The 22,045-nt window shown below is 60.5% G+C and overlaps 1 protein-coding gene across 4 annotated transcripts in view; it reads right to left on the reverse strand.

The window, feature by feature from the left end:
* Window positions 1–22,045, reverse strand: part of LOC129514851 (phosphofurin acidic cluster sorting protein 2) — a 55,457-nt gene that overhangs the window by 24,180 nt on the left and 9,232 nt on the right. For 3 of the 4 annotated variants that reach the window (XM_055333548.1, XM_055333547.1, XM_055333550.1), the window contains exon 2: window positions 71–158. In XM_055333548.1, the coding sequence (XP_055189523.1) occupies window positions 71–158 (88 nt within the window). Of the gene's footprint in view, window positions 1–70; window positions 159–20,913; window positions 20,982–22,045 lie in introns of those variants that run through there. The other variant, XM_055333549.1, reaches the window with a different exon arrangement.

The following is a 22,045-nucleotide window of genomic DNA, read 5'->3' on the forward strand; positions in this document are numbered from 1 at the left end:
CACTCCCACTCCGAGGCAGCACGGGCGCCCGGCATGTCAGCCCCTGGGACGGTGGCAGGGGGACCCTCACCTGCATCTTGACGGCAATCACCACCGAGATGAGCTCCTTCTCCAGCTCCTTGAAGACCACCAGCTTCTTCAGGGTCAGGCTGCACAACCTGCAAAGGGCAAAGGCCTGCTTAGCAGGGACGGCTCCCTCCCACACCTGGAGCCCTAGGAAGGCCCCGCCCTCGGGAGCTCCCGCCTCAGATGCAGATGTGGCCATCACACCTCCCAGGGACCCTTGGCAAGGACTAGGGCCACCCTGCAGGAGGCGGGTCTCCCGCTGGTGAGGGCAGCTCTACACAGGCCTATGGGCAACAAGAGAAGGGCACACAGATCAGGTGCCCCCAGGGACCAGGCACCCCCGGGACCAAATATCCCGAAGGACCAGGTGCCCCCAGAGACGAGGAGCCCCCAGGGACCAGGATAACCCAGAAACCAGGAGCATCCAGGGACCAGGACCACCCAGGAACCAGGACCACCCAAGGACCAAGAGCCCCAGGACCAGGAGCACCAGGACCAGGAGCACCAGGACCAGGACCCCACAGGGATCGGAGTACTCAGGGACCAAGAGCATCCAGGCCAGAGCCCCAGGGACCAGGACCCACAGGCCAGGAGCATCCAGGACCAGGACCACCAGGACAGAGCCCCAGGCCAGGAGCACCCAGGGACCAGGAGCACCCAGGGACCAGGACCAGGCACCCAGGGACCAGGAGCCCCTAGGGACCAGGAGCACCCAGAGACCAGGACCCCACAGGGATCGGGAGTACTCAGGGACCAAGAGCATCCAGGGACCAGGAGCCCCCAGGGACAAGCGGCCCCCAGAGACCAAATGCCCTGAGGGACCAGGTGCCAGCCTCGGAGCCCCACCTCAGCTTCCAGAGCACAGGCCTCTGCCAGCCCCGCCCCAGGCCCGACCCACTCACCTCCACCCTGACCCCACACGGGTGCCTGGGTCTCAGGTCCATGGCCCCCACTTGCCCTGCCCCCCCCCCGCAGGGCCCCTGGAGACACCACCACCACCTCCCTCAGCCCCTGTGCACACCCCTGCCCCCAGCGCCCGAGTTCCCACCCCGGGGAGCTTCCCCTGGGCCCTCACACTGCTGGGTCACCACTCTGAGTGGAGGGTGGAGGTGGGGCGTGTGGGCCCTGCCGGGGGAAGGCCTGGGGACATGCCTACACTGTGTCCCCCGAGCTCCGTGGGGCACCTTCCCCTTCACTGTGGCTGCAGCACCTGCCTTGCAAATGCAGCACACAGGACCTCAGCTGCACGAAGGCTCCTTCCTGGGGGCAGCAGAGCCGTGGCAGCCCCTAGAGGAGCCCACCTAGAGCCCAGGCGGGGCAGCTCGGGGCGTGTGGGGTGCCACACAGCCCCTGGAAGCCCGGCTCGCTTTCCCACTCCGGTGCCAGCCTGCTGCTCACAGGGTCGGGGCCACGCACCACCCACACGTGCACTGACGCCCGCACAGCTTCAAGTCGCCATACACCTGTCCTGTCTGGGAAACCCAGACTCTCCATGCCCACCTGGGCTGTCGCTCAGTCCCCAAAGTAAGCATCTGAACCCCAAGCAGCAGGACAGATGCTGACATGGCCAGGACGGGGGTGGCCCATCCACTGACATCAGGGACTCCCCACTCGGTCTGCCTCAGAGGAGGCATGGGGTCACGTGCACCAGAAGGAAGGCCCGGGCCTATCAGCTCACATGTCTACATCCAGGTGGCAGGGAGCGACGGGGTGAGGCCAGGGAGCTCAGGTCTCGATACGTCTGGTCAACTGTACGGCCTTGGAACGTTTCACGGGCTCCCTGAGCACTTGCCAGCCACCCATGGAGCAGAGACACCCGGCACCATCCTACGCTTTCTGTGGAGACCCCACAACCATCCTGGGCACGGCACAGAGACTCCACTGCCATTCGGGGCATGACGATGAATGTGTTTTATTAGATTCCGTATTTGTCTATTTGACCTCCATTATTTACAGGGCCGACCGGCAGCCAGGACTGTTTACATCTCCCCCGGATCCAGAGCCCATAGTCTGAAACCCTCATTATCCAACCCTCAACACCAACCTAATATGCCCCTGCCCTACACACCCAGGCCAGGTGGCAGACAAGTAGGGACAGCCCTTGGGACCTCAAGGTCCACCGGAATGATCCCAACCAGCCAACCCTAAGCTGTTTGCCCTATGCTGTGCCTTGCCCGTGGAAACCCCAGGACAGGCTCGGGTTGGGACTCTCCCTGGTGCCTCCCCATGGCCTTATGGACAGGGGACGGTGAACAACTCTCTGCACCGTCACTCAGTCACCTTTATAAACGAAGACCGGCACAAACCACCCACTCCCATCCTGGGCCCGCGGCCAGCCTGTCACAGTGCAGCACTCTGGGCCACTAGGAGGATGATGGTGACAGCATGTGCGCTGGACTGAGCCCAGGGGAGCCGGGAGATGGACACGAGGGCTTCCCCAGGCAGCGAGGCACCTGACTCGGGACGTGTCCCTGACAGCCCCTGACACGTGGGCACCGAGGGGAGGCCCAGCTCGCTCTGCCCATCAGGCCACCCCGACTCGGCAGGAAACAAACTGCGAAGGAAAGAGCACGGAGAAGGGGGTGGGGCATGGGGGCGAGCGTCCGTCAGTGCGGGCCGCGTCTCAGCCCCAGAGGAGCACCAGCTTCGAACAACTGCAATTGTGGACTCGACCAGAAATCAATACTAGAGGGCACCCGGTGGCTCGGCGGTAAAGCAGGTGACTCCTGATCTCGGGGTCATGAGTTCAAGCCCCACGCTGGGTGTGGAGCCCACTGAAAACAAACAAAAAGGAATCAATAGTAGACAGGTGGCCGGAATGCCAACCACTCGGACAGTGAGGGGCACACGGGCCCAGGAGGAAGGCTCAAAGGATCCAGAAATACTTTGTGCCAATCAAGCAGATACGAATTGAGCCCGGGGGAGGCAGCCAAAGCCGTTACTGTGCACGCTCACGCCAGAAAGTAGGAAAGGCCTCAAGTGCACAGTCCGAGCTTTACCTCGAGACGTCAGGAGCACAGCAAACCGAACCCAGGGTCAGTGGAGCGAGGGAGTCACCAAGACAAAAGCAGAAACCATGAAACCGAAGACAGAAAAACAACAAAGAAATAAAAAACGGGCAGCCCGGGTGGCGCAGCGGTTTAGCGTCGCGTTCAGCCCAGGGTGTGATCCTGGAGACCCGGGATCGAGTCCCACATCGGGCTCCCTGCGTGGAGCCTGCTTCTCCCTCTGCCTGTGTCTCTGCCTCTCTCTGCATCTCTGCCTCTCTCTCTGTGTCTCTCATGAATAAATAAAATCTTAAAAAAAAAAGAAATAAAATATAAAGTGTTAAAAAAACTCGTTCTTTGGGATAAGCAATAAAAGTGATAAGAGCTCTAGTCCAACAGAGAAAAAAGGAGAGAGAACAAAATCACGAGCATCAGGAAGGGAAGGAGGAAGATCACACAGGTCTCCCAGGGGCGAGGCTACAGACAGGTGCAGGGCTTGGACACACCGCAACCATATGTACTGACATGTCACAGTGCCCTGAGGCCACAACCTGCCAGGCTCTCCAGGATAAACAGATCATCTCAACAGCCTAATCTACCGAAATAATTGACTTAGTAGTTTAAAACCTGAAAAAGACAGACTCCTGGGTGGTTGAGCGTCTGCCTTTGGCTCAGGTCATGATCCAGGATCCCAGGATCGAGTCCCGCATTGGGCTCCCTCCAGGGAGCCTTCTCCCTCTGCCTGTGTCTCTGCCTCTCTCTGTGTCTCTAATGAATAAATAAAATCTTAAGAAAGAAGAAAGAAAGAAAGAAAGAAAGAAAGAAAGAAAGAAAGAAAGAAAGAAAGAAAAAACCTGAAAGAGAAAACTCCAGGTGGATTTAACCAGATATTGAAGGATGAAACAACAACAATTCAACACAATATCTTCCAGAAAAACAGAAAAGGGAGGAATATTTCTCAACTCATTTCATGAGGTCAGGAATTACCCTGATACCAAAAAAAAAAAAAAAAAGAATAAAAGAAAAAAAGAAAGGAATTATCCTGATACCAACACCAGACAAAAACATACAAAAACAAATACTACAAACCAATATCCTTCTATGAACATAGACATAAAGACCTTCAACAAAATAACAGCAAACTGAGTTTATCATACATAAAAAGGGATGAGTGATACACTATGACCAAGTGAGGTTTGTTCCAGGAATGGAAAGCTGGTCAACATTTGAAACCAATCAGTGTAATTCATCCCAGCAACAGACTAAATTTAAAAAATCATGAAATCTCCTCAGATGATTAAAACTGGACAAAATTCAATTCCACTTATGATTAAAACTCTTGGTGAACCAGGGCCAGAAGGGAACGTCCTGAATGGCCAACATCACGCTGGCGGCAGGATGGAACACCCCCTGCACCCGGGAGGCAAAGCCACACCCTCACACCCCTTTGCTGGGGCACAGGGCTGAAGGCCTGCCCTGTGCAATAAAGCAAGAAAAGGAAATAAAAGGCACAAAGATCGAAAAGGAAAAAACAGAGCTCTTCTTTGCAGACAAAACAACAGTTTAGGCAGACAACCCCAACTAATGTGGAAAAATGTGAAAGCAAATCCCCAGAACTAAGGAATTTATTATTAGCAAGACCATGTGATACAACTTTAACACGTAAAAAGTAGTCCCGTTCCTACATACGAGCAACAAAAGATTAGAAGTCAGTTTTTTTTAAACACTGCCATTTATAGGAACTCCAAAACGGAAAGAAAATACCTAAATCTAACAAGACCAGCACAGGATCTGCAAGCTAATGAAAGGAGCCAGCAAAAGGCTGAGCAGGGGGAGAGGCAAGCCGCTGCATGGGCATCGGTGCTCCCAGACCAGATCGACAGGTTTCACTCCCGTGAAATCCCAGCCCGGCTCTTTTGTAGAGATCAACAAGCTGGTTTTTAAGTTTATATGGGATGGCAAAGGAACTAGGACAATCAAAAGGACTTTGAAAAGGAGAACCAAGGATGGTGGGGGCCGTCCCGACTTGTGTGGACACGCAGTACTCAGGGCAGTGCTCATGGGGTGAAGGCAGGAGGCAAGGAACAGAAACAGGAAGTCTGCAAACTGGACTTCATTAAAATTTTGTGAAAGAAGGCAGAGAAGCTAAGCCTGGGAGAAACTACTGGCCAGCTGAGTATCTGACAAAGGGTTTGATCCAGAATATATAAAGAGCCCTCAAAACTCAACAATACGAAAAGAGGGGATCACTGGGTGGCTCAGTGGTTTAGCGCCACCTTCAGCCAGGGGTATGACCCCGGAGTCCCGGGATCGAGATCCCGGTCATGATCCGGGGTCCCGGGATCGAGTCCCACGTCGGGCTCCCTGCGGGGAGCCTGCTTCTCCCTCTGCCTGTGTCTCTGCCTCTCTATTTCTCTCTCTCATGAATAAATAAATAAAATCTTAAAAAAAAAAAGGAGGGATCCCTGGGTGGCGCAGCGGTTTGGCGCCTGCCTTTGGCCCAGGGCGCGATCCTGGAAACCCGGGATCGAATCCCATATCGGGCTCCCGGTGCATGGAGCCTGCTTATCCCTCTGCCTATGTCTCTGCCTCTGTCTCTCTCTCTCTGTGACTATCATAAATAAATAAATTAAAAAAAATTTTAAAAAAAAAAAGGAAAACAGAGAACCCAATTTTTTAAAAGGAAAAAGATTTGCAGAAGCTTCACTAAAAAAGACAAATGGGCAGTAAATTAGCACATGAAAAGATGCAACTGAAAAGCACAAGGAGTCAGGAATCACCACCTCATGCAGATGGGCGTGGCTGAAACAAAAGCAAAAGCCAAAACCCTGACACCCTGTGCTGGCATGGAGGCGGGTGACAGGGGCGCTAGATGTGGTCACACATACGCCACCCACAACAGCACTGCTCGGGGCATGCGTCCACCCAGAGACTCCACGTGGACACTCACGGTGGCTGCATGCACAGCTGCCCACACCTGGAGACACACTTCAAGCAAAGGTGAAGGAACTGGCCTGGCCCAGTGCACCAAGAGGCCCACAGCATCGGCACAGACGTGCACGCACACACACACAGGTGTGCACACGGGCACACACCTCCCACACATACATGCACACACAGAGGCCCACACTGGCCCCGGGTGGGAAGAGAAGCCAGAGGCAAGAGGCTGGGCCCTGCGCATGGGGTTGCCTCTGTGGCGTTCTGGAAAGCCCATGGGGACAGCCATGGCGGTGTGAGGACGCTGGTCCTAGGTGGAACCACCCAGTGTCCTGAGCCTGGTTGAGGGGGTAACAGGGATGTCTGGGTGGTAGACAAACACGGGGGCAGTTTGATTTTTACTCTGAGTTTTATTTTTTTTTAAACTTTTTTTTTAATTTTTTTATTTATGATAGTCACAGAGAGAGAGAGAGGCAGAGACATAGGCAGAGGGAGAAGCAGGCTCCATGCACCGGGAGCCCGATGTGGGATTCGATCCCGGGTCTCCAGGATCGCACCCTGGGCCAAAGGCAGGCGCCAAACCGCTGCGCCACCCTGGGATCCCATTACTCTGAGTTTTAAAAAGTAATTTTTCGGGAATCCCTGGGTCGCTCAGTGGTTTAGCGCCTGCCTTTGGCCCGGGGCGTGATCCTGGAGTCCCGGGATTGAGTCCCACGTCGGGCTCCCTGCGTGGAGCCTGCTTCTCCCTCTGCCTGTGTCTCTGTCTCTCTGTGTGTCTTTCATGAATAAATAAATAAAATCTTTAGAAAGTAATTTTTCAAAAGCTAAAAAAAAGCCACAAGACCTAAGGGATGTATCAGCTGATTGCAAACAGGAGGCCTGTCTGGAACCCGCTTCGACTCAACTAATTATGAGAAATACCTGCACAGCCCTTCCTCGGGACGGTGTCTCTTGCTCCTCAGGCTGCTTCTAGACAAGTCGTTCGGCTGGGCAGGGGCCACTGACCCGCTTACTTCTCCGGAGTCACGTCCCCGTATGGCGGGAGAAATACCTACAAGCCATTTGGATTCTCTTCTTTCTTTGTCTTTTTTTTTTTTTCTTTTTTAATTCTAAGACCTATTCAAGCTGATGCTACTTGTGCAAACAACATTAAAAGCATAAAAAGAATCATTTGCATACAGAAATGGGAGCCAAACAGAAGACACATTATTTGTTTTTATACAAGACTGGTTCTGAGAGAAAGGCCTGAGGGCTGGAGTATAGATTATAGCCAAGGACGGGATTTATTGCATAATACTTGGCCCTAAAAGAAATCATGAGCAAATACACTAAAAACACCGCACAAACGATGATTCATCACGAAGCCGGGCTGTTACTGTGTAAGACGCCCTGCAATTGTCCTGGACTCAGCAGTAACAGAAAAGGAAGCCAAGCGTATCTTGGACACACTGTCAGGATAAAACAATCCCCCCGATGGGCAAAAAACCCAGTATCCTGTCCAAGGGGCACTGGCCCCACGCTGCGTGCTCTCCTTCCTCTCGGATGATGGTGCTCAAAGGACTGGAAACCAACTTCCATACCTCACCCTGGAGAAGCACCCGTCCTGGTTTTCTGAGAGAGAAGTATGGGGCCTACAGAAAAGTCTCCGAGACTCCCGCCCCCAAACCCACGAATCCGACAACCAGAAGTAACAATTGCTCTCCGTACGGGCTTCAGATCTTTTTAAAGAAATGGGGACCAGGGACACTTGGGTGCCTCAGCGGTTGAGCATCTGCCTTTGGCCCAGGGCGTGATCCCGGGGTCCAGGATCGAGTCCCGCATCGGGCTCCCTGCATGGAGCTTGCCACCCCTCCCCCCCGGGTGTGTCTCATAAATAAATAAATAAAATCTTAAAAAAAAAAAAAAAGAAATTGGGACCAGAACCACAGATATTCACCACACGCCCTCCCCGCCCCCCTGCCCTCTGCAGGAGCCACCGTCTGGAGGGGTCGCCTTCCAGGAGACCACCCACTGTCCCCAAACTCAGGCCTCCCCCGTGTCACAGGGGGTCTGCTTCCCTGTCAGAGGCCACAGGCTTGCCTGGGCGAGGCTCCCGAGTGGAGGTGATGTGCGGCTCGCCCCCCGCTGGCTCCCTGCTCCAGGCTGGTGGCAGGGCCCAGCAGCCACCTGGGGCCTCCATGTGGCCACCAGGCACTGGCCCCGGCCTGCAAACACCTGCGCGGTCCCCCAGCCCGGGTGGCTTGGGTCTGGGCTCGCTTAGGGCACACACGGCCTGTGCCACACGCAGCCGCGCACGCTGGCTTCGGGGGGGGGGCGCATGGCTCAGGTCGCCTGCCTGTGCATCCGAGACGTGTCCCTTCCGTACGAGGTGGGCACGGCCCTGCCAGCCGGTCCTCTTCCACCCTGTGCCGGCGGCCGTTCAGGCTGCTGCCAGCCGTCAGACGCCACGGGACTCTCTGGGCCACACCTGCTGCGTGGTGGGAGCCGTGCGGAGGGGCGGGGGGCCCCCAGGGCAGGGGTGCGGGTTCCAGGCTCTGTGCGCTCCGAGCCCGCTCCGGGCAGGGTCCCGCCGTGCACCCCACTGGCCCAGAGGAGTGCTGGCTCCCACGCGTTCCCGGCGGTTCCTGGGGCCGCTGCCAGAGGTGGGCCGTGCCCCCGCCCTCGCTCTTCAGGGGCCTTCCCTCTGCGCACCCCTGCTGCTTCCTCTTCCTACTAGGACACGAGTCATACTGCATCAGGACCCACCCTACGGCCTCATTCCTCTAAATCTCCTGACGAATGTCTCATCATTTCAACTTGATGGCCTCTGAAAGCCTCCAGCCCCCAAACACACCTTCTGAGGCCCCTCTGGGGTTAGGAATTCACGTGAACCCGAGGGGGACACAGTGAGCCCAGAACAGTCACCAACACCCCTTTGGGTCTGGGGCATCTGGCGTGGTGAGGCTCGCCGCGCCTTCCCTTCGCACCTGCTGCGTGGGGTGGGGGCGGCCCGTCTTCCTCCTGGACTCAGGCCGGCTGTCCAGGACTCCCCAGCGCCGGAGATGTAGCAGGCAGGTGCCACCCCCTGGCTGTCACAAGGAGGCGCTTCTAAGGTGTTTACAGGACACCGTCTTCCGTGATTATGCCTCGGGGTCCTCTATCCTTTAAGCCCCGGCCCTCCTCCCAGGGCGCCACCTGTGCTTCTCAAAGCACGGCCACTCGCGCACCCGGGGTGCCCTGCGTGTGGAGACACCCACGTGATGACTGCTCCCTCCGTGGGGGCCCAGCATCCCCAACCCCTTCCTCCAGAGCGCCCCTGTCCTCTCAAGGACGCCGCGGTCAGGTGTGCCCATTTCATATGGCTTTATTTTTTTTTGATTTTTATTTATTTATGATAGTTACACAGAGAGAGAGAGAGAGAGAGAGAGAGAGAGGCAGAGACACAGGCAGAGGGAGAAGCAGGCTCCATGCACCGGGAGCCCGACGTGGGATTCGATCCCGGGTCTCCAGGATCGCGCCCTGGGCCAAAGGCAGGCGCCAAACCGCTGCGCCACCCAGGGATCCCTCATGTGGCTTTAGTTGGTGTGGCTTAAACAAACAGCTAGGGACGCCTGGGTGGCCCAGGGCCTGATCCTGGAGACCCGGGATCGAGTCCCACGTCGGGCTCCCTGCATGGAGCCTGCTTCTCCCCCTGCCTGTGTCTCTGCCGCTCTCTCTCATGAATAAAAAAAATAAAATCTTTTGTAAAAACCCCAGTTATCTGCTAAGGAACGTTACCCCCTTCAACACAGACACGCGTCACTTTTTTTAAAGCCACTTGCCTGTTCCACATAAACTGCAGCGTCCACTCACCAGGTCCCTTCCCCGCCTGTGGCCTCGTGCACCTGACCTGGGTTTAGCGGGAGCGGGGTCTCCGCACCCCTCACTCAGCGTTGCGTGTCCCGGAACAAGTGCTAGACACCTCCTCGTGGCGTCCCTGATGTCCTGGGTTCACTGGGTCCTCGCTGGCTAGGAGCTGCTTTCAGGAAGAGACTTTTATTTTCAGATTAGTTATTGCAGGCGACCCCGCAGCAGTCAACGTCGCACGACTCACTCCTCCTGTTCTCACGACCCTACTGCCCTGAGAAAGCGCACACTTTCACCCCTACTCTTAGCCTCTCTCCAATCTGCAGCACTTCATATGATATAGGGCTTATTCCTCAAAGATTAGGTAACATTCAGCGATCAAAACCACCTGAGGCTGTTTGGGGAAGAGGAGGCTTTAATGTAACGTGATTGTAGTGTGATTCGCATCTTCTCTTGCACTAAGTCAGTGATTCATAATCTCACAAAATTATCCTATCAAGTCTCATAGCAACCGACGACGCTGTGTATCGGGATCTTCGACTTCTCCGCGACCGTCATCCCTGCAATGTTTGCCTGTGCGTTCTCTCTTCCTCTTCGCCACCGTCCCCAGGGGCTGCCCGTCACCCTTCCCCAGCAGGGACGTCGGGCTGTTAACAGTCAACACTGTTTCTATTTCATTACGTTTCGCTCTATATTATCTGTTTCTCTCTCTCCTTTTACACCGTCCTTTGTCGGACCTGCGCTGGATGCCGCGCCCGTGACGGAGCACTCACTCGGTCGCCGATACCTGCGCGGACAACGAGGTGTGTCGGTGCTCAGGACGGACGCCGGCTTGGACTCGACGTGCTGGCCCACCTCCTCGCCACCTCGGGGCTTAGGAAGAGCCCCACCGGCCAGCCCTGGCCCCTCTTCATGCAAGTGGGACCAAGATCTCCCCTGCATTTGTTCAAGCGAGGGTGTGCACCGTCCCGGGGATTGTGTCTGACGGCCTTCCCAAGGCAGCTGGCCTGGCTCTCCAAGGCCACACGGCAGCACCACCTCCCCAGCACCTGATGAAGCTGTCTCGTCACATGTCATCCTTGGTGTCGGGGGGCAGATCACAGGAGACGCCTCTGTCCTGGGAAGGCAGTGCCTGGATCTCCGGGTGCGAGGGGCCTTCGATGCCTGGGCACACACGTCGATCGTCAACGTCTCTGGTTCCCGCTGTGCAGGAAGAGCCGGCCTACACGACCGCCACAGACATCAAGGGATGCACAGGGACAGCCACTCGTCCCCAAGACCCTGCAGAGCAGGGGCCAAGGAGTGCCTGATGGGCAGCAGGGGCGCCCACGGCCCAGGACAAGGGGACGCCTGGGCCGGGCTGTTGTTGGGCTGAGAAGGGGGCCAAGCCCCTGCCCTGGTCTCTGTCCCATACCAGCTCTGGGTGCTGTGGCTTCCGTGTGTTCTCTGGTCAGTGGTCCTCAGGGAGAACAGGATGCCAACAAGATCGAGCTCCTGGCCTGGTGCCCCGGGCTGCCGCAGAGAGCCACCTGCCCAGGCCACGGACAGAGGCTGGATGACTGGGTGGAGAGGGCCAGCGTCTGGAGGGTCGGAGGGGACAGCACCGGGGGCAAGGGTGGAAGGAAGGACAGGAAGGAGCTGGCACCATGGGAGCAGGGACTTCCGAGGGCGATCTGTACTGGCAAAGGCAGGGGACCTGGAGGGCAGAGGCCAAGCCAAATGTGGGACTGGAGTGAGGGGTGGGTATGAACCAAGCCCTAGGACCCTGGGACAGCAGGCCAGGGGGGAGGTCGGTGGCAGGGGGGCACCCTGCGAAAGGGAGAGTGGGCCACAGGGGCCGGGACACACGGCCGCAGGGCAGGCGTCCTGGGGAGCCCAGTGGGGAGAAAGCAGCAAGAAGCCATGCGGCTCCCCCAGGGCGGTGACACAAGGGCCGTCGGGAGCAACAGTATCCTGAAGCCCCCCAGTGTTTGTGGTTGCAGAGTAGGTGACGTTTCAGAAAGCTCACAGAAACCTGGTTTTGCACAAATGTCTACGCACACAAGGGCTACAAGGCATTTCCATTTCCACCACGGTGTCTTGTGGGTAAAGCCCTGTAGGGGCTGCGGGGAGGACATCTACCCACCCCTCCCTGCGGCCCGACCTGGGCACCCACAGGCAGGCCCCGCGGCAGGTCCCCCACGACCCAGTCCTGCCCCCAGAGACCCGGCCAGCACCGGTGCTGTGTCCCAAAACAAAGACCTCGGCCCACCCACCTGTGAAACCTGCATTTCATGCTTGGGGAGCAGAACCCCCGAAGGGGAGACAAAGCTGGAAGCAGCACAGGAGAGACTGACCCCCCACATCCCCTCGTACAACACCAACCAGAGATGGGTACGCACGTGGCAGCCAAGGAAGCATCTGGGTGTCACAGCGGAGCGGGGGTGGGCACCTCCTTTAAGCCACCAAACGCCCTAGAGTCTGGACAGCAGTGGGTGCTCACATGTAGCGGGGGGGGGGGGGGAGGTGGGTCCTGCGAGGGTGGGTCCGGTTGGGGCACTACCGGGGACCCTCAGGCTCCAAGAGGTCAAGGGACAGAAGTCCAGCCCCATCGGGAGGGAGGCCTTTAGAGACCATACCTCACCCAGCAGGAGCCCAGCAGACGGCGAGGCTCAGCGCTGCTGAACACCACGGCTCCTGGTTTTAACTCCCCATGAGTGTTCATCTCCATCGTCTTATTTTGGGGGACAGTTTGGCCATGCCCAGCTGTTTTTATTGTGGTAAAATATACATAATATAAAATTCACCATTTTTATTTTTTATTAATTTATTTTTTAAAAGATTTTACTTATATATTCATGAGAACAGAGAGAGAGAGACAGAGAGAGACAGAGAGGCGCAGGCACAGGCAGAGGGAGAAGCAGGCCCCATGCAGGGAGCCCGACGTGAGACTCGATCCCGGGTCTCCAGGATCAGGCCCTGGGCTGCAGGCAGGCACTGAACCGCTGGGCCTCCCGGGCTGCCCAAATTCACCATTTTAAAACACACAGCTCAGGGGCACTGAGCACATGGACGGTGTTGCATGCCCTTCGCCACCATCCATCTCTAGAACCTTCTCACCCCGTCAAGCTGAAACCCCGGCCCCGTCCGCACTCACTCCCCGGCCCGTCCGCTGCATGGATGAGGCTCCTCAGGTGAGCGCACCACACGTGCTCTGTCCTTCTGGGACGGGCTGAGGTCACCCAGGGCCCGGTCCTCACGGCTCGCCCCTGTGGGAGCAGGGGTCGGGCCTTCTGCTCTTTTACAGTGGGATGATGCTCCCCTTTACGGACAGACTTCTGTTTGGCCACGTGCCCTCTAACGGACCCCGGCGCTCCTCCACAGCCCCTGGAACTCGTGCTGCCACGAGGTAGGAGTGGATGTCGAGACCCCACTGCCAGGCCCTCTGGGGCACACACCCAGGAGTGGGGGGGCTCCGCTTGGCGCTCCCAGGCTCCCCACAGCGTTGTCACGCACCCACCAGCAGAGCACAGGGCTGTGCCTTCAACCTTCGATCCAAGCCCTTTGCCAGGAGGAGCTGTCCCACAGCCCCAAGAGGAGGGAGGACCGTCTCCCCACCTGCACCCCAGGCCCTGCACGGGGACGCCTCTGCTCATTCCTTCAGAGAACTCTGGGCAGAAGGGTGTGGAGAACGCGCTGCTCCCCTGGAACGGAGGAATGGCCACGTCAGTCAGGAGGCGCCCGGGATCCCGCCTTCGGCGCAGGCGGCGTCTGTTACCGGGGCGCGGGGGCTCCTGCAGGGGCCCCCAACTCTTATCTCTTCTGTGTGTTTCCTCTCTGTTGCTGCTCCATTCTCCCCTTCTCAGCTGTGTCTGGCCCCATGCAGAGCTTTCCGTCTGCCATCAAGTTCTGGTGCTCACGAAGGAATGTTCTGGAATGTTCTTTCACCAGCACCTCCAGTTCCCATTTCACAGATGCAGGGCTGTGGCACTGTTCAGCTCTGCCCCCTGCTCATCTGCTCCCCCTCGCTCTGCCGGCTCTGGATCCAGGTGGCTGTGGAGCCCAGAGTGGGGACACGGAGGCCACCGGGCTCCACCCTCTGCCGCGGGCACCTGTGTCTCGGCTCTTCTCCCTGCTGCCGACCCAACCCAGGGCCCTGGTCCTCCTCCCGGGGGTCCTCCCGGGCTCCAGCCCTTTCTGGCTCAGCCAGGCTTCGGAGGAGGCACAGGGGCCCCTGCGTGCGCACCACCGCCCGTGCCCACTCTGGTCTTCCGCACGTTCCGCCGTAAGGTGAGAAGTTCCCACGGTGCAGCTTCCCTCCGCTGTGTGGTCAGTGTCTTCGTGGCCACCCCGGGGGGAGCCCCAGGCCCCCGCCCCGACTCTCTCCATCTCCTAGAAGCCGTCTGTTCTCTCCTGCTGCCCACCAGGCCCTGCATCACCTGCCCTGTGGCTCCTGCGGGCCTGTGCGTGCCGGCGGCTGTCGCGATGCCTCTGTCCAGCCTTGGGCAGGCCCGACGCGCAGCGCCACCCGAGAGCTCCTGCACCACCGGCCCAGGACCCGAGCCGGCCCCCCACCCTCCTGGAGATTCCCCCCAGCTGCGATGCCGCCGCCTGCATCCCTCCGGGCCCAGGGCAGGGCCCACCACCCGGACTGGCCCGGAGCCGGGAGCCCAGAGCGCCGCCTGGCACAGGCAGGCAGGTTCTGGCTGAGGAAGGGGGCCAGGTACACCAAGCCGCAGGGAGAAGGCACGAGGCCCGGCTCAAGAGACCGACTCCTCCTGAGACGGGAAACGCGGACGTTACCGCGAGCAAGTCGGGGACGGACAACAGATGCAGGAAAATAGCGGCTGGCAGACAAAGGACTAATGTCCCGAGCACAAAGCCTCTTACAGAAGCACAACAAAAAGACAAACAATCCAAAGAACGTGGGCGACAGCCACGAAGAGGCGGCCCACAGAAGTGCAGACCCACAACCCCCCTGACCTCAGGCTCCAGAACCTTCCAGGGCTGCTGCTCCCTTGCCGCCTGGAGCCCCGAGGGTGGAGCAGGCCTCGCCCCCTGCAGGGCCCTCCCTTCTCACTCTGAAAACCTCTAGCTACAGAAAAGTCACGGGGGTTCAGGGAGCTCCCCCCTCTGTGCACCTGGGATTTCTGGCCAAACATCCAGAGTGAGTCAGGGCGCCAAGCCCCGAAGCCCCCGGCGACCACCCCCAGGAGGGCAGAGCGGTCTGCGGGACGTCCACGTGCCTGCCCGTCTGCCGCACGCGGCACCGAGCCGCGGGGTGCACCCCCCGCATCGCTCCAGCTCACCTGCCTGCTGGCCTCGTCCCCTAGAACCAGCCTCGCCCCTCTCGGAAGAGCGTTTTTTTGTTTTGGCGAAGTACATACAACGTAAGACTGACCATTTTCAAGTGAGTTCACTGAATATGCTCAGCGTTAGGCAACTACCGCGTCTGATTCCAGAACGCTCTCGTCAGCCCCCGGCCTCCCGCAGCCGCTGGCAGCCACCAGTGTGGCCTCCCTCTGTGGCTTCTCCCCTCCAGGCGCTTCATAAAAGGGAACCGCACAGCACGTGGCCTTCCGTGCCCCGCTTCTTCACTGAGCTCGTTTTCTCCGACCCGTCCATGTCGCGGACCTCACTCCTCTTATTCTCCGGACTTTTTGCTTATGGACTCATCCCCGGATGGGACGTGTGGCTGGTTTACACCTTCTGGCAATTGTGCGTGGCGCCACCGTGAACATGCACAAGGGAGCCTCCCCTCATCTGAGGCCCCCGGTGGACACCCGAAGCCTCGGGTCGTCCCGACCCCCACGTGTACTGTTTTCCTACACATCCGCGCCTACGGCAAGATTAATCCAGGGTCACCGCGACGGCTGACGACCAGAGGCGCGGGAGGACACACACCGCGGGGGCGGCTCCAGGAGCGCGCTCTGAGTACGCACCCTACCTGGGCTGACGTGAGATCAGAACCCAGGAGGCGAGGTGAGCGGGGCGAGCGACGAGCATGCGGCTGCACTGCCCTGCGACCGCCATCAGGAGGGGGGCCGGCCGCCTCCAGACCCTGCTGGTGCCAGCAAGTTTCCGCTGGGGACCGAGCCTCCACTTTTTGAAAGAGTGATCGGCTGGGCCATATGGTGACTCTGCCCGACCTCCTGAGGGCTGCACACTGTTGCAGGGCGGCTGGCACAGGGCACCCACGTGGCCAAGGAGGGGCCGCGGGGCCCCGCCAGGCCCAGCCCTGCAGATGGCACACGGGGCCTACAGGGCCGGAGGAGAACACTTTATGGGTTTCTGCAAAACTGACCAGCACCCGGGCTGGCCCTCAGCAAAACGCTGACTTCTACAGTCTTCCCCTAGGCACGGAGAACAGTGCGCACCGCAGGCACGCGTGGGGCATACCTCTGTGGTCTCAAACACGCTGACTGTGTTTGGTAGGAGGGAGAACTAAGGGGCCTTTTGTTTTCAGAGGCCGACCCGTCCGTGCGGTCGCGTGTCTGCCCTGGTGGGAGCCGGGCTCCGTGGTGGCCGCTGGCCAGGAGGCCCCCACGCAGTCCCCACCTCTCAGGATCAGCGAGCCCGAGCGCAGTTCAGGGTGGAGGCAGAGGGCCGCCCTGCCCCGCTCAGGATCCGTGGGCCGGACGTCCCGGGGCCGGGCTGGGTCGGGGAAGGCCTGGGGACTCGCGTCTGGCCCAACATGCTTCCTGCAAACGCAGCCCAGCCATGGCGAGCCGTGGCCAGACAGCTCATAAGCCCAAGTTCTGCAGAAGGCCGCGGGCTCCAGCTGCACCCTCACCCCGAGCGCCGGTCACCTGTCTGCGGCAGCCTAGGGCTCAGCTTCCTAGGCTCGGCTCAGCTCAGCTCAGCTTTCTCTGGCGTCCGAGCCTTATCTGGACACAGCTGCTTCCTGCTAATCAGGGGCAAGGTCAGAGGTGTCTTCTCAGTGTCTCTCTGGGCAGCACGGCCTCCATCATGGAGGCTGGAATCCCCTGGAAGTGGGGGGAGGAGAAGGAGTGGCCGGGTCACCGGGGGGCCCACCTTCCGGCCCCGGTCCAGCCCGTCTGCCTGTGGTGGGGCCAGCGTGCCAGAGGAGGCGGAGGGGGAGCCCGTCCCCGAGGTGTGGGTGTCAGAGGTCAGCATGAGCACAGGAGGGAGGAGTCAGGTGCCTGCAGTGACTCCGTGTATGTCGGGGGATGCCCCGGGGACACCTGGGACCCCACAAGCTCCCGCCAGCCAGCGATGACAATGCTCAGCAAGAGTGTTGCCTGTTGGCCACGGCCTGGTCCAGGACCAAGCGTCAGGGGACCTCCTCCTGGGGCTGCGGCCTCCACCTGGTGACCCAAACGCCCCAGCGTCAGCTCAGGCATGCAGGTGTACCCCAGCAACCACTGCAGGGGAGCCCACATTGTCTCGGGCAGGTGAGACCCTGGAGGAGGTATGGGACTCACTTTAGCAGAGGACGGCGAGGCTGGGGCTGGTGCCCTCCGGAGCGCGCCGCAGGCCAGACTTGAGGGATGCAGTGCCAGGGCTGGGGGGCCCTGCTCCAGGCAGGACACGGGTTCAGGTGACGCTCAGCTGGCTGCCAGCCCTAGGGCCTGCCTGGACAGGGTCAAGTGATGGCCCTCGCCTGGCCAAAACTACCCACTTCCTGCCTCTCTGACAAGAGGGGTGAGGGCACACTGGGGTGGACTGCAAGGGGGGGCCCGGGCCCCCCTTCCAGCTGCTTCGGCTCTGGCTCTCAAGGGCTCAGAGAGCCTGCTACGTCCTCACCGCAGCCCAGCTCACCAGGCATGGCCCCAGGCTACCCGGAAGGAGCCAGAACCTTCTCCGGGGGACAGCAGGCTCCCCACTGTGGGCGGGACGCACACCAGGTAGCCCTTCCAAGCAGCCAGCGAGGACCCGTGCGCCCCACGGAGGGCCCGGAGGGACCGAGCGCTGGCCTGTGGCACACGCGCCTCCGAAGTGCCGCAGAGGCCAGAACCGTGGTCGGGGTCTGCGAGCAGGTCCCCACGCGGCCAGCAGCGGATACACACACCAGAAAACAGACGTCCCGGAGGGAGCCCTAAGGGAAAGCCGCCCACGCCCGATGGGCTTCTGAGGAAACGTGACCAAAATGACCAAAACCAGCAAAGGAAAAGCGCATCAGACAGAAGGTGCCGGGGATGGGTGCGGCCGGGCGGGCTGCTGACCCCAGGGCTGCACGGGCCGCCCTGGACACAGCAAGGGGCCCGGCCCCCAAAGGGGTGCCATGGCCAACGCCGGCCGCCTCCAGATCGCCGGTAAGCAGGTCGAGCGGGCAGGGGGCACGACCCCGGCGGTGACCTGGGAAGTACCGGCCCCGCCCCCAGGGCCAGGGTCCACGGGGAGACGCCGCTCGCCAGCCGCGGGGGCACGAGCCCGGGGCCTGCGGGAAAGCGCCACAGCACGGCGGGCCCCACGGACGTGGCCTCGGCCAGGAAGGGCCCCGGAAGAGCGCAGGGAGCCCTGTCCCTCTCCCTCTCACAGACACAGCGGGGGCTTGCTGGCACATCCACTCCCTGCTGAGACCACCCAGGGGGCACTTCCACGACGCCTGGGCCGGGTCCTGCTCCAGGAGCCACCACGCGGCCCCCTGCCCGGCGCCCCCTTCCCCCCACTGGTTCCTCTCGCTTCCCCAGCAGCCCCACACTGGAGATGCTGGACACAGCCACAAACAGGGCCTGGCACCAATGCCCACCCAGGCCCTCAGCAAGGACATCCGGGCGCCCAGCCCACCTGGGTCTCTGCAGCACTGTCGGGGCCACCGCCTTACACCCCCCCCCCCCCCGCTCCGACACTTACTCTTCTGAGAAACAGCTGATCCACCCAAAGACCTGCTTCTCCCGCCAGGACGCACACGGCCACCTGTTCCTCCTGGCATGCACCTCTCGCCCCCTCCCTCCCCACCACAGACACTGCCTGCGAGCCCCCTCTCCTCCAGCTACCACTGCGACCCTGCTGTCCCCTGCTGTCCCCGACAGCGCCCACCCCCTCCAGTTCTCTCATGGCCACACCCCCGCAGGCTCAGCCACAACTGGAGAAACTCCTGTGTGGTCCCAACAAGGGGTTCGTGCGCACACACCTCCCCCCAGTAGCAGCCTCCTGGAAACCCTCGGGCTCGGGCCCCTGGTGTCCAGGGGTGTTGTCACCCTTCCCACCCCCCCGGTGCCGTGGACATCAGGGCGCAGCTCTGGGCCCCTCCGGAAGGGACCACGCTCAGGTAAGCCAAGGCAGTCACTGAGTGAGAGGCAGGACCACACCGAGGCCAGGACAACAGTCAGCTGCACGGGCCTGCAGCCTCGGCCACTTCCCAGCACCCTCCGTGGGCACAGCAGTCATTTCTCAGGATCGTGTCCACAGCGTGAAAGAGCCCGGAAGGTGCCAGCACAGTGGGTCAGGCGCACCTGTTCGGGTGGGCCCTGCCTCACAGCCCTCCTCTCTGCAGGATCTGTGAGAGCCCGAGAGGTGAGGGGCAGAGCTGGGGGCTGGGCAGAGGCGGCGCTCGGCGGCTGCGGGTGCAGGCGGGCACTCGCCTCTCCTCCGCCCACTTGCGTCTCCGGTGTGCCGCTGCCCGGCCGCGGAGGTCTCATTCTGTCTGTGACGTGCCTGTTGGGCTCTGCAGCAAAGCGAACCCGCAGTGGAGCCGCCAGTCACCCAGAGCCTCAGGTCTGCGGAGGGTGCCGCGGGCGTGCCCCACCCCTCAGCCATGGGAGAGGCCCTCTGGGGGCTTACAGCACAGCAATCCCCCCAGAGGGTACCACACTACAGACACGGAACGTGGGAGCCACGCACGCGAGGCTCTCCCAGAGCTCCCGGAGAACCCCGCGTCGTCTCCACAGCCACCAGCCAGTCCGGTGCCCAGGGTGGTGCTGGAGGCTGGGGCAGCAGGCCGTGCCTGGTTCTGGGGCTGCCCGTCCAGGCAGGAAAGGCAACAGCTGCCAGGGAGCAAATCTCAGATGACGATGGGAATGCCAAGCTGGGCGCCCGGCGCAGGAGGGCGGGAGGAGGGGGTTGGGACAGCACTGGGGGTGCTGGCGGACAGCCACAAGCACCCCTCTGGGGGGCACGCCCTGGCTCCACCTCGCCCTACCGTGGGGGTCAGCCGGCACAGGGGGCGCGTGGCGAGATCCCCTACTGTGACTCTGGGTCCCGGGGAGGCTGCCTGCCTCTCTCCTGGGCCAACAGCCACAAAAACAGTGTGCCTGGCCTCACTGCTCAGGAGCAGGGACCTCATTGTCCCCTCCTCTCAGGATAACTGGAAAAATGCCGCCGTGGAGGAACTTCACCAGGCACTCTTCTAAGCAGGCTACGCAGGCACGTTTCTGCTCGTTCCAAACACAAACAGCTAAATCGGAAATTCTCCGAACCTTGTCGGGTGCGCTCCTAGAAGGCAAGGCGGTGGCTGGGGGCCTGCCCCGAGCTGGCTGTGGCAGTGCTTTCTCACCCCAGTCCTAAAACCAAGAGGCAGCCCGGGCTATTTCAGGTACAGAGCGCGTGTGGGACATCCCAGCTCTCCAGGGAGCCTGAGGCCAGCACAGTTTCCTGTATCCCCCGACTGTGGGGCTGGTGACACAGCTGTCCCCTCCCCGGGGGCCTCGGTGTCCTGCTGGCACAGGATGGAATGTGTGCCTGTCCAAACTGCTGAGCCAGAGCAGCCTGCTCTCCTGCCAGCCACACGCCCTGGGGCGGGGGGTGGAGGTATCATCACCTTTTCTTGAGGAAACTATTCTCCAAGAAACAAAACAGGCAAGCGGAGAGCAGGTGTGGTCATCCTGTGCTCGGCTCAGAAGGCGGAGGCCAGGACCCTGCAGGGCAGAGGGCACGGGCTGCACCCCCATCCACACCAGCTCCTCCCAGACCTCTGCCACGGCCCCCACAGCCTCTAAGACCTGGGATGGCCATGGGACGCCTGGTGGCTCAGCGGTTTAGCGCCACCTTCGGCCCAGGGCACGATCCTGGGGTCCCGGGATCGAGTCCCACGTCAGGCTCCTGCATGGAGCCTGCTTCTCCCTCTGCCTGTGTTTCTCCCTCTCTCTGTGTCTCTCATGAATAAATAAATAAGATCTTTAAATAATAATAAAATAAAATATTAAAAAGAACCCACCCGGGAGGTCCTAACTGGCTGTGACACAATCGAAGAGGTAACGTGATAGGATGCGAGCTCAGCAGTGGTCACCCTGGAAAGCAAGCATCAGATTAAATGAAAGATGCAGGTGCCCCAGCTGTCCGCAGTCTGAGGCTCTGATTTACAAAGAATCACCCCAGAGGTCACCCGAGGGGCTGCCTAGGGGGGCGCCACCACTGTCCCAATGCAGATGTGTGCCCTACAAATTGAGCACTCGGGGGCAGAAGGGCCCAGGGCCACATGGAGGCTGGAGACTGAGGTCCGCGTGGGCAGAGCCAGCTGTGCTCAGGGCACAACCACACCCGGGCAGAAGGAAGAGCTTCCAAGGGCCTGGGGTGGGGGGCGAGACAGGGGCCAACCCCCTGCCAACAGGGCTCCTCCTTCAGCAAGGACAGAGGGTGACATGTGGACAGACCCCTGGGCCCACATCACTCACCTGGGACTGCGCGACGTGTGCGGGGGACGCGAGCTAGAGCGTGGAATTACCACATGGAAAGAGGACACAGAGCCAGCTGACAACCAGCCGTGACACCTCCGAGGCACCTCCCTTTCTGCCGAGGGCAAAACCCAGCACAGAGGAGTACAAGGCTGGGCCTCGCTCCTCCAACACCCACCCAGCCCACCTGACGACGGGAGCAGAGCCCCACCGTGGGTCCACCTGACCTCCTAAGGCCACTGCATGTCCCCTGCCATTCTCTCCCACCATCGGGACACAGGTGCCCTCGGGGCAGGGCCACCAGAGGGCCTCTCCTTGTGCCTCGGGGTCTGGGCACCACGGCAGGGTGCTGCCTGTGGCCCGGCCAGGGGGCAGTGGGGACAGAACAGCCAGTGCAAGCCCGGCCACGAGGAGGGCAAGGGTGCCCGCTCCCTGGTGCCTCCCACCGCCATCTCTGGCCCCTTGGGGTGCGGACGACAGCACTTAGCAGGCGCTCCCACAGAGGTCCCGCCCTGGGCGAACCACAGCGGACCCAGGGCTGCAGCCTCGCCTCCACGGGGTGCGAAGTGCCAGGCCGGCAGCGGCCAGGCTCTGCCTGCGGACGGCTGTTGACGGTGGCTCCGTGGGGCATCTGCGTCGCCACCTGTCAGGTGCCCAGCACAGAACACCGCCTCC

This window comes from Nyctereutes procyonoides, unplaced genomic scaffold (assembly GCF_905146905.1).
Source record: "Nyctereutes procyonoides isolate TBG_1078 unplaced genomic scaffold, NYPRO_anot_genome, whole genome shotgun sequence".
NCBI lineage: Eukaryota > Metazoa > Chordata > Mammalia > Carnivora > Canidae > Nyctereutes > Nyctereutes procyonoides.